At 34.1% G+C, this 12,791-nt stretch overlaps 1 protein-coding gene across 1 annotated transcript in view; it reads left to right on the top strand.

Moving 5' to 3' along the window:
• The window catches only part of LOC145291155 (2-hydroxyacyl-CoA lyase 1-like), a 174,026-nt gene that overhangs the window by 161,058 nt on the left and 177 nt on the right, over positions 1 to 12,791 (top strand). The window contains exons 15-18 of the mRNA XM_080136684.1: positions 1,325 to 1,489; positions 4,951 to 5,061; positions 6,679 to 6,868; positions 11,564 to 12,791. The exon at positions 11,564 to 12,791 is cut by the window's right edge and continues 177 nt beyond it. Coding sequence (XP_079992810.1) covers positions 1,325 to 1,489; positions 4,951 to 5,061; positions 6,679 to 6,868; positions 11,564 to 11,596 — 499 coding nt within the window. The 3' untranslated portion in view covers positions 11,597 to 12,791. The remainder of the gene's footprint in view (positions 1 to 1,324; positions 1,490 to 4,950; positions 5,062 to 6,678; positions 6,869 to 11,563) is intronic.

Here is a 12,791-nt window from a genome sequence, read left to right as displayed (position 1 = left end):
TTTTCTAAGTATTTAAAGACAATGTCTTAATACGGGGGAGGGGGGGCTAGTTAACTGTTTAATTAGTGAGAATGTAGTTTTTTGTATTTTCAGTAATTTCATTGAATCAGTGCTGAAATTTTTCAACTTGGTTATCCAAGATTAAAGTTTTAAATGTTAATATGTTATAAAGCCAATTAAATCGAGGCAAGACCAAGTGCAAGTTCCATTAAACTCTCTTTAATGATTCTTGGTCCTGCGTCAGTAACCCACCCAAACTTAAACCAGCCATTTTTCTTTTAATAATTGTGGTTAAAAGTAAAGAACCTTACCTCATGCATCGTGCGGCTCGAGTTAGGAAAGAAAAAAAAAGAGAAAATAAAAATGGCCGCCCCCTGGTATTTATGGACTGAAAATCACGTGATGTGACGAGAGGGGGGAGGGGGTATGCAAATGAGATGTGGTTGGGTCTCTCTACAAAACAGCCGTCTTCTTTATTTTGGGCGTCAGTGTGGAAAGTGCAGAGAGAAGAGAACAGTTGGATTTGAGTTTGAGACTTTTGATCTGAGGTTGAGTTCAAATTTAACGTCAATAATAATAATTTTTTTTTTTGGGGGGGGGGGGGTATATGAGTTTTTTCTTATGCATTCGTCTTCATTTCTCTACAAAAACTTTGATTTTTTCTACCGATCATATCAGTCATAACATTAATCTTTTTCGATCGATCGGGATTTTCACATGACTTCCCAATTAGTTTTCTTTTGGCTAAAACTTCCTTGCCAAAATTCTTGACCAAATTAGTTCTTTATAAATCTCTAAATATTTAACTATAGAGTTGTTGTTTTGTCCCCGATTACCATATAAATGTTAGATGTGCAGATATTTTCCTAAGCACACTTGTGGAGGATGATATAAAGATTTTAGTTTTAAAATCAATAAATATTTATTATTTTATCATTATTACCAGCAATGGAAGATTTTGCTTTAAACAAAATCAAATAAAAAAGACAAAAGAATCGTTTTGGCATCGGAAATTAGGCACATATTTTTTCAATTCCAATACTGATTCAGATACCCATAAATGTTCTGATTTTTCCAAATCCGGATTTCGGTTCCAAATAATCGTCCCAACACTAGTTATTAATATTTATATTTGAACATGAATTTGGGAATTTTATTTCAATAGTAAATGTATATAATTAATATTATTTTATAGCGTTTATTGTGTATCTCCATAGATTATTTACTTATCAAAAATTGTTTTATTTTATTATTATAAAATTTAACTACATCAGTTGAAAATCCAATGAACAATTTTCAATATTTTTAAAACATATTTTTTTAGATTAGATGCAGGTTCTTTTGGTACAATGGGAGTTGGTCCGGGTTTTGCTATCGCTGCTGCCATGATGTGTAAGTCTGATCCCAAGTTTAAAGAGAAACGCATCCTTTGTGTGGAGGGAGACAGTGCCATCGGATTTTCAGCTATGGAACTTGAAACAGCTTGCAGGTAAATTCACAACTAATTTATATACAGGGTGGAACGATAAAATTGTCGCCATAGAAAAGATGACATGATTCCATTTCCATTTGATGAAAACTGTTTTTTTTTGTTGTTGAAGACCATCTGCTAGTTGACCAATTGTGTACAAATCCCAAGAATGATAGGAACCTTCTATCATGTCTGAAAATGGCACAATGTTCACCAAGCGAAATCGGAGATGTGCTGTTGTACAACTATGCTCTCTACGGATCCAAGTTATGATAACAGGACCATTGCCAGCACCTTCAAAATGCATCGCTGGATTACCATGAATAACAAGGACGTGCATATGGTGGTGAAAACAAAGTTTCCGGCCATGGTTATAGTCTTTGGTGTGGTTTCAAGTGAAGGCCACACCATGTCATCTCACATCTTCGAAGTTGGCTTGAAAACCAACACCAAAGTCTACCTGGATGTTTTGAAGAATGTGCTGATCCTCTAGTGTAATCAGGTGGCTGCTGGCAGACCCTAAGTGTGGCAGCAGGACTTGGCACCGACCCACAAGTCCAAAGAAATCCAGGCTTGGCTTCAGAAGGAGTGCTACGACTTTGTACCCTTCTCTCACTGTCCCGCTTCTTCCCCGACCTGAACCAGCTTGACTATTTCGTCGAGAATATCACCAACATGACCTCTCACAACACCAAGGCTAGCCTGATTGCTACCATCCACTGAGTATTTACCAAGCTCTTGCCAGCGCTTGTGGAAAAGACATGCTCCCAGTTCCAGACTCATATCAAGGCGGTGATTGAGGCTGAAGGCGGCTACATTGAATAGATGTCAGCTCTACTACATAATCAAGTCATCTGAATTGATTCTGTCAATAAAAGTTTTAAAATAATAAATGTAGTGTTGTTTTCTTTAGGGCGACAATTTTATCGTTCCACCCGATATTTACCATCAAACAACAAATGGGGTTCTACCAAATCATTCTTTCTTTATCTAAAACCATACTCAAAGAAAGTAGCATTAGTCTAGACACTGGCCAAAATTGTCTCTATCTATACATCTAATCTCGGAAATCTTCATGAATAATTTCCCTAATTGCATCAGAGATGGGATTATTTATTGATGACGTTACAGTCTATTTCCAACAAATTGAATGCCTATACAAGCAAAAAAAAAAAAGGCAATAACAAAATCCTTGAAAAATGCTCTCTAGTCTATAGTAGTAAAGCCAAACATACGTGGTCACATTTAATGGTAATTCAATATTCAAGTGAATGCAAACAGCAGTAGCTGACTAAAGTATTAATACTGTAAGGTAAGATGACAAATTGTCAGTAAATTCTGAAGCAATATTGATTAATAAAACAAGAGATTCATTTGTTTCACAAGGTTTACAAAAGATATGCATGGGTAGAGTACATTCACTATTTAAATAGTTACCCACTCATAGGTTATAAGTTCTCATAAGGCTACAGAAGTTAAGCAACAATGAATCTAGTCAGTACTAATTGGGTGACCATTTAGAAAATCCAGGTGCGGTATATAAAAAAATTTTTTTTCGAAAATGAATTTAAAATCAATTTTTTTTTCTCACGTTCATCTCAAACAAGGCATATCGCCACTTGCACGTAAGGGGTTACTGTTTGGGATCATGTCTAGAAAAGATTAACAAGATATTGGTTTATGTTACATTTAAACATCTGCATATCAGTACAGTTAGGGAAACAGGTAGCAAGAAGGGAATTCCAAAGTCTAAATGTTCAAGGGAAGAAACTATTAGAGTAGAAAGCTTTCTGGCATTTAGGGAGCTCAACAGTGAAGGGGTGAGATTTTGTTGCTAAGCAGGTTTGTCGGGAATATATACATCAAGGGGGCACAAGTGCAACGAGTTCATCAGAGCACATTCTATTGTAAACAAAACCATGTATGGTTGCAGCATAAAGTGTCCCAAGAATGTTTGACATGCAATAAAAACCCAACAACAACGCATTTATAAAAAATGTTTCAGAAGTTAATCCTGAGGAAAAATCCAGAGCCAGAGTCTCCAAAACAGTTTGAGGTTGTATATAGCAATGTTCTGGCAACTCCTATCCAGGCACTGGAGCCATGTATCATTTCAATGAACAATTCCAGAAATGTGGAAAAGGGGCATCAACAACTATGAAGTAATCTTTCCAACCACTGCCGATAGTTTAACCTCCTTGCCTTTACATCCTCAGACAACATTAAACTGAATAAGTACATAAAAGATGCTGCGAAACTTCTGCCATTATAAACAATTAAAGCATTACCACTGTAATGCTTGTGAGGTGTGATGATATATCAGAGTGAAACCTGGCCGGTGAGGGTGGAGGACATGCGTTGCATGGAGAGAACTGACACTCATAGATTTTAGTGAAAAGAAGAAGGAGGTTAATCGGGCAATAAATGAAAAGTTCGGCCATTTCACCAGAATTCTTGAAAACTAGTGCCATAGAAGCAATTTTACAGCTGCCAAGAAAGCAAGATTTGGTAAGGCATTTGTTGTAGAGCTTGGAGAGAACAAGAGTTACCTCAGCGGAGCATTTCTTTAATAGTATAGCAGAGGTGAGATCAGGGCCACATGCCTTCGAGGTGTCTAGGATTTTTATATCACGAACATGAGAAGGGATGATTTTCATTCCTTCACTGTAGAGATCCCTAATAGTTTCTTCGTTTAAACTGCTAGACTTTGGAATGCCCTTCCGGTCTCCTGTTTCCCTGATTGTAATGACATGCAGAAATTTTAATGTAATGTGAACAGACATCTTGCTGCTCAACTCCTTACATAGTGTTCCTGTAGATATTGTCCCAAATAGTAGCCCCTTATGTTTCAGTGATAATTTAGCTTATTTGAGATGAATAAAAGTGATAAAAGTCTTTACGATTTGATAATTTCATATAGGAAGATGTGTGCAGAACAGGAGACTTTGTTGGTTTGGTCATATTGAAATAATGAATGGAAGTTCTAAGTTTTGTAGATGTAAAACAGTTGAGGTAGCAGGGTCAGTTAGCATGGGATGGAAATAAGATATCAATAAAGGAGTATATGAATGACTTTTGCAAAACTGTGATAGTACAAATATTTTTTGTATGTGCATTATTTCCCTCGGATATATATTTATTTATCACATAAATACGTTTTTTTAATTTCTTGGTGACATTTTTTTTTCATTTGCTTAAAGCAACTCACAAAATAAAAATAAAAATGGCTGCGTCATTTAAGCATAGAAGAAAAGTGCTTTTATTTTACATTTTTTGCCATCGTAAATATCTTCCGTTGCCATTAAATAATGTTTTAGCATGGAATTCTGCATCATTTTCTGGATTTGTTTCTATATTTCTTCTTCTTATTGACAATGAGGGGAGGGGGCAGTTTTTCAGTTTTATCGTCCATCCAAATAGAAAGCATTTATTTTTAACAAAATGGTTAAACATTCCTGCATTTTTTATTTCTTTTCCAGATATCATCTTCCAATTATATTTATCGTTTTTAACAATAATGGCATTTACAGTGGTCTTGATGAGGAGAGTTGGAATGCAATCCAGGAAACAAATGCTGATCTTGCTCTGGTGTAAGTTTCAAACATATTTTTTATCTTCGTTTGCTAAATAATTATCGTCATTTGTAAATCATTCTCCTGCCATCTGACCCTGCCACTTCAACTGTTCTGCATCTTACTAACTCAAAAATGATCATGCATTCTTTCCACGTGACCATATCATCGAAATCTGTTCTATACACATCTCCCTATAACTCTTCAGATCTAAGCCTACCTTCATCTATTATTGTTGTGGGAACTAACCCATACACAATATATGAACTATCCTAACAGTATAAATATATTGAGAGGTACTACTCTAAAAAGTCACTCTTTAGTGTGTCATACTTGCATTAAGTACTACGACTCGATTTTTATGTATTGTGTCTTATTTTAAATACAAAAACCCTTTTCTAAACTATATCTGTAACAGAGCCTTCCTTAGTGACCTTTCCCGGCCACAACAAATATATTTATATAAATTACAATTACGCTATTTCCTTGGATTTGACTTGTGCGAATGGAAAATTAAATTAACTTTCTTGGATTTATATTTTTGGATTCTACCGTCATTGGATACTTTACCTTTCATCAGACTATCCATTCACGTGAAATCACCTTTTTTCTTCACCATATTCCCTCTGCTTCACTTTTTGTTATCAAGTAAGATCTTTGACTTACCTGCAGTTTCATCAAATACTTTTGTATGCAAAATCCGATCCCGCATTTTGCTAATTCCTACCCTCTGATGAGAAGGAAATTATTTCTTCGAAACTCCATGGATTAAGGACTATCCACTTATTAAGTGTTTCCTTTTCAGATTAAATATGGTTTTAACTTTTTTTCAAAGTGTTTTTTAACATGTTTTATTAACTATTTGCTCTTATATATATATATATATATATATATATATATATATATATATATATATATATATATATATATATATATATATTTATTATTTTTAAAACAGTAATCTACATACATGCATATTTCAAGGTAACTACACCTTGTCAGCGTAGCTTGACTGTTTTTAGGTATCGAACTCCAGATCATGTGATACACATGATCTGGAGTTCGATACCTGACGAGAGGTAGTTACCTTGAAACATGCATATGTGTAGAATACTGTTTTAAAAATAATTTTAAAAAATAAATAAAAAAATATTATATACGTCCAAATAAAATATGGGCGACTTTCGAAGTAAATAAAAATGAGTTTCAAGGCGAAACTGCTATTTAACCGTATTCATCGTCCAAAAAAAATTCAACAAGAAATATATATATATATAGTTTGATTTACATCAGAGAAGGAAAAATCTTTTTATGTTTCTGAGGAGATGCAAAATTTTAATCATCAGCAGCACATTACTATTAGCCAGGCTCATCGTTGCTTAACTTCGGTGATCTAGCGAGAACCAGTGTGTCAACGTGATTGTGCTGTATATTCTATTTGTATTTATTCTTATAAATCAACTTAAAAATAAATGATGATACAGACACAGAATCTTTTATAATTCAAATAACTTTTTTTTTGTAGATGAATATACCCCATTTCAGTTATATAAACTATTAATAAAAGTAAACTGTTCCCGGGCAGCGTCGTGCAGAAACTGCTAGTTTAACTTATAAAATTTTGTTGTTTTCCAGAGCTCCACCCACAAGCTTGGCTCCAAATACACGCTATGATAAAATGATGGAAGCATTTGGAGGTCAAGGTCACCTGGTAAAAACACCTGAAGAACTGTATGGAACTTTTAAGGCAGCACTGAATGAAAACAGTTCTAAACCAATTTTAATCAATGTTCTCATTGACCCCTTGGCGACAAGAAAATCTCAGGTAAGAAAAAACCTAAATAGATTTATTTTTTTTTTTATTTTGTTTGTATTTAGTTTGGTTTGCTTGTTTTATGGCATATCAACTCTTTTCACGTTTTTTAATATCATTTTGAAAAAAGTTTTTATACTTTTAGTTCTTTATATTTTCAAATATTTATTCATCGTGTTTGGTTTGGTTTGGTTGTTATCTAGAGGAAAATTGTTTTATTTATGTTTTTGTTCTTGACTTTGCAGAACATGATTAAGTTTTGCAAAGGAAAAGTAATAAAAAAAACAATAACATGAATGTTTGGTGCATTTTATGCCAGGAATCCAGTATCTTCGGACAGCTTGATCCGGTAGTGTAATATAGCATCGTTAAACTTTTCATAAAAATAAAATTGCAAAGAAATAAATAAAAATCCAGGTGAACATTTTTTTTCTTTTTTAACAAATATTTTTATTACCGTTACTTTCCCATCTCGACACACCTTACAAGCCTCTTGCCATCATCTGTCTCGCTCAGTGTACAATTTTCTTCTCTGACCTCATACTAACATTAGCCAGCCATTTCTCACCTTCGACTTTACACGTCCATTTTCTTCAACGTCGACTTTGTTTTCTGTTGACCATGTGATGCATTTTTTCTCCTTTTTTTCCGTTTTTCTTCTCGTGCACACTAATTTGCATATGCACGGTTTTCAGCTACTGCTGCTGCTAATCTCTTCACAAGCCAGCCATCCTTCGCTGCTGCTGATATTTTCCCATGCACTCCTATGCACTATGTTACAGCAGTACAAGAGTTTATATTTGACATTCTTATGTTACTGCGTTTTTTATTGTTAATTCAACCTATCAGAGATAATGTCATATCTTGAAAGAAAAGGCTCATCACAAAACCCATATTGGGAGAAAGTATTAATAATAGTAATAACAAAGATATTAAAGGTATAACTGGTAATAATCCACCAACTACTGTTCTCACCTTGAGTGTTATTTGTGCAACGTTCAGTTGGATTAGCCTTTTACCGTCCTCAGACATATTGGTTGTTAATTAAACCTACTTAGTGACATGTAATATTTTATTTTTTTTACAAGGGAATCACCACTTATCAAAGCCCAGAGGCCACTCGAGGATAAGGGTTATAGAGTGTACAGTGATCAAAAGGACAATATCATAGTAATCGTTAGGAGTGTAAATTTGGTAAATTGGATTACTTAAGGGGAATGACTCATCCAGAACTTGTTTACATTGGACTTGAAGACTACCGTATTATGGTCAGCTAGAAAGCAGGCAAATGGAAGATAGTTCCACAGGTGTGCAGTTCTAAGAAAGAAGCTTTGTTCATGGAATCTACGTTTAGGTTTAGGCACAGATAAAGAGTGGAGGAAATTATTGATAGTGTTTACAGCCAGACAAGTGTTTCTTGTGAATGTTTGGTCAGTGGGGACCATAGATTGGAGCTCAGACGAGCACTTGCCATGAAAATAACAATAAAACAGAGACAGGCTCACAACGTATCTTCTGTGAGAAAGAGGTTGCAGGAAAGAGGAAAGGACATCTCCCACTAGGTTACAAAGTCTATTCTGAACTATGTCAAGGCAGGATAAGGTCTTTCTAGCAGCCCCTTCCCAGATGTGACAGCATTGGATGTACCTGGCTCCTGTATAGGTAGAGAATTGCATAAGCAAATAGATATTTACTGGATCGATAGAAGGATCCCACCATTTTTCCAGTGACCTTGGCAATGGATTTGATGTACATGTAGATCTAGCAGGACGGAAACCATATTGCATGTCACTAAAAAGGTTATTTTTGCTGAGATGGTTGATTACTTCTCTATTTAACACAGATTCCAGCAACTTACTCATAACGCACATGAGACTTATTGGTCTGTACTGAGAGGAGGATGAGCGATCACCTGAATTCTTAAATACAGGGCATACCAATAAGATTTTCCAGGGTGTTGGGAAGTAATTCTCCTTAAGACACTTAAACAGCTTTGTAAGTATGGGAGCGAATTCTAGTTAAAGGTTTTGAGTACTATAATTGGAATACCGTCAGTGCCAGTTGCTTTACTGGAATCAAGGTTTTTGATTAGCTTGGCAACATCACGCACAGATATTTGTATATCGCACATTATCACAGGATTAGTGAATCTCTCAACAGGGGCTTCATTTCTAGAGAAATAGCCCTTGACATATCCAAGGCTTTTGAAAGGGTATGGCATAAAGGTATACTTCACAAGATTATCAGCTATGGAATAGCTAGAAATATCCTATCAATTAGTAAATCTTTTTTCTCTGATAAGCTTATAAGAGTAGTCGTTGATGCTCATAGTATCAATGAAGCATATGTATCTCATCATGTTTAACTTATAAATATGTGCAGTGGCGTTTATATGTGCTTCTCGCTTCTTTCTATGAGTGGCCATTAATCGTCTCATCTGTTTAACTGATTTATTTAGTGGTTGCTATAGAAATAAACCTATTTTTATGCCGAAAGTCATTCTAATTAACGTTTCTCTTTGTTGCTGTCTTTCAGTTCTTTCCATGTAGAAAAATTACACAAAGAGACGTTTGCTGAGTTCTCTTCAAGGTTTCATGGTTTAATTTGAAGAGCATGAACTTAGGAAAGAGAGAGATAAAGAGAGAGAGACTAATGTTCTTGTAGCTGATTATTTACTTTTTAAACTTAACTTTCTAGCTTACTGAAATGAATGACACAGACTGACAAACATCAAGTTTACATTCTCCTTAGATTGTTCTGACAATCACCTGTTCTAGATAGATAGCAATTCATTGTATACCTTAGAATTGTGAAAATCAAGCTAATAAAAATTACTTTCTCTGGGAAACTAGTTGGATACCACTCTAAAAAAATATCTGGCTCCTGATACAATTCTCTGTCTATATACTCCCTAAGATGGAGTATTATTCCCGCATTTGAGGATGTATTGCTTTCAAATTCTTTCCAAAACTTTCCCATCTGTGTAACATGTTGTTACATTATTGTTTCACAGAAGAGACGTTGCTCTATCACTATTTTCATGACAAGTATGCGACTGGACTCCAATCTATGACCCCACTTGCCAAGCTTTCACAAAATACTCGACTAGCTACAACCACTATATACGATATCCTCCACTCTATCTGTACTTAAATCTAAACGCAGATTCCATGAACAAAGCTTCTTTCCCAGAACTGCCCACCTGTTGAACTCTCCTCCACTGGCCTGCTTCCCAGATGAATACAACATAATAGCCTTCAAATCTAATGTAAACAAATTCTTCTTGAGTCGAGTTCTTTAGAGAATACACTGCTTCCTAACGTCATAAAAGCGACTTGCTCTTCTCCCGACTTCTTAGTCCCATCTGGACTATCTGATGTCTCCTCTTCAACTCCTCTTTTTCAACTAGCTTGCCTGGATATATTAAAACGAATGCTTTGTGCTTACGTCATTCAACTCTACAAAACCTAACAGGTGACTTACCAGTCACGTTTTCTCTGGCCAATTTTATTGTTTATACCTAGGTTTGAAAACCTATTTTGTTTATTTTACATTCCTCTTCATTTGTTAATTTTTTATAAGATCTCCACTACATTCTAAAACTTATAATCATTATTTGTCCTTCACACAATCTAATTTTCATATCAGTAATCATAATAATGTTCTTTCATAATAATAATTTCTTTAAATAAACATCTAACTTTTAATAATAACAGTCGATCTTATAATCGACTATTAGCAAGGATATCTGGCGTTTTCCGGGAGGCTAATATAGAACAACATTCCCTGAGTGATAGTTCTTACGAAGAGGGCATAATTTCTGTTTTCTGGGTTCACTGTTGTCTTGAATCTCTTCATCATTCACCTAACACACAAAAAATTGTCATGAAACGTCCTCATCATTCTTCACATTTTATTTGTTTCGTTTATTTTCAATCCTCTCATAATATTCTTCATCATTCAACTATCAGTTCATCCATTTCATTAACTCTTTCCTCAAGTGTTTTTTTTTTTCTTCTTTCAAACTTCTCCCCAAGAACTTCACATCTATGGAGCATATTACTATGGGACTGATTCTCTGCAGATTACAGCATGGTTGACGTCAAATCCAATGTCTAAAAATAATTATAAATCTTTCCCACCTAGGTGTTCAAATTTTGTCTATTTTAGTCATCCTTTCCAATCCTCTCATGATATTCATCATCATTTAACTGACACTCAGAAACTTATTACACAATGTCCTCAAATGATCAATTACATTCCATGTATTCGTTACAATTCTTTTGTAATATTTATCCTCATTCAACTGTAAGTATATCCGTCTCATTAACGATTCTTGAATTACTTTTGGCTTTGATAAATGGTGACTCAGCAGTTTAAAAAATCAAGGCGTCACTGATTGGTTGACAAAGAACTCATTTTCTCGTTTTTTTTTTTTGTTTTTGTTTTTTTTTTCTATGTGGGAAAAAAATGAAATAAACACTTGAACATTTGTGTTGCATTTGCCAGTACATAAGGCATACAATACCTGAAACTGAAGAATTAAGTAATTAGTTTCTTGCAATAATCTGTCAAGAGCTCTCAATTAAGAATGGAAGATTATTTTTGGTTTTCAATTGCATTTTGTTAATGATTTTCTTTTTACGTGGTTCACTTGTCAAATTATTCTGTGATAACACTTTAATTTAATTTTTTTTTTTTTTTCAGTCTTATTCCTGGCTAACAACTTCCAAGTTGTAATTTCTGATTTCGCAAGAAATTCTTTTCTGAAGAGGATGCACACATTTTGGTATTGGAATCGTCTTTTCAGGAAGAAAAGTGAAAATTTTGTTTCTGATATTTTTAGATAAGGATTGATAATTCATTTTATTTGGATTATTCAGACTACTGTTCTCATCATATTTAGACACAATATCGATTCATCCAGCTCCCCCAAAAGGAGGCACTTTGGACTGGAACAAAAATAAAATTTTCCCATGTTTAAAAATATTTCTCCTTGATTGGCCGATGACAGAAAACATCAGAACAGATTCTAAACTTCATTCCTATTCACACAATGTTTCAGTCAATGTAACTTTTGACCTTTTTTAGGTGTGTTTTGTCAAACTCAGGAATCTGCATGCAAATTCAGAAAGAACCCTTTATTTAATCCACATGCTCTCGTTCTGTCAGCCATGACTGAGAAAAAGTCTTAAGTAATTTGCAGGAGTATTTTTACTTTCGCTTGCACTGAAGAGTGAAATTCAACCTCCAGAAGAGTGTTACTTACAACTGAATTTCATCAAATACATTATCCACTATACCATGGGTTTTTGCAGAAAGATTCTAGAGTTCAAGAAGATACACCTGAAAAAACATTGATCGAAATAACAGCCAAAATGAGAACAGTATAATCTAAACCATATGATGTAAACAATTGTTATAGAAAAATTATCAAACATTTACTTGAAACTCAGTTTGTATATACCAATCGTTACAGATTAAAAAATCTTTTTCATAAATAATAAATATTTTTTATATAAATTTTGTAAAGTTTTTAAAAAATCCAAACTCAATGAATGCCTTTTCATTGGAATCCACAGCATATATAGTGTTGTATAATAATTCTCCAAATTCTAAATAAGTTCTCTCAGTTGGTCATTTATTACTTTCCAAAAGGTATCCATTCATGTGTTTTGTACTGCGACTAACAAGTCTTTCAAATTATGTTATTGATGCATATTTAGTCACGTACTTATCAGATGTTTACCTTAAAAAAGCTTATAAAACACAATTTTAGACAACTTACATAGTTCATGTAACTGACACGCTCTGTCGTTCTTTCTCATTTCGAAGATTATGGTCAAACAATAATAGATACTTTTTGAAAAGTAATAAATGACCAACTGAGAAAACTTGATATGTGGAACTTAGAAAATTATTATATATATTGTTT

The sequence above is a fragment of the Euprymna scolopes genome, chromosome 12 (genome assembly GCF_053919585.1).
Source record: "Euprymna scolopes isolate OS-2025 chromosome 12, ASM5391958v1, whole genome shotgun sequence".
In the NCBI taxonomy this organism is placed as follows: Eukaryota; Metazoa; Mollusca; class Cephalopoda; order Sepiida; family Sepiolidae; genus Euprymna; species Euprymna scolopes.
Note: the sequence above shows the minus strand (reverse complement) of the source record. Positions and strands in the feature narration are given on the sequence as shown.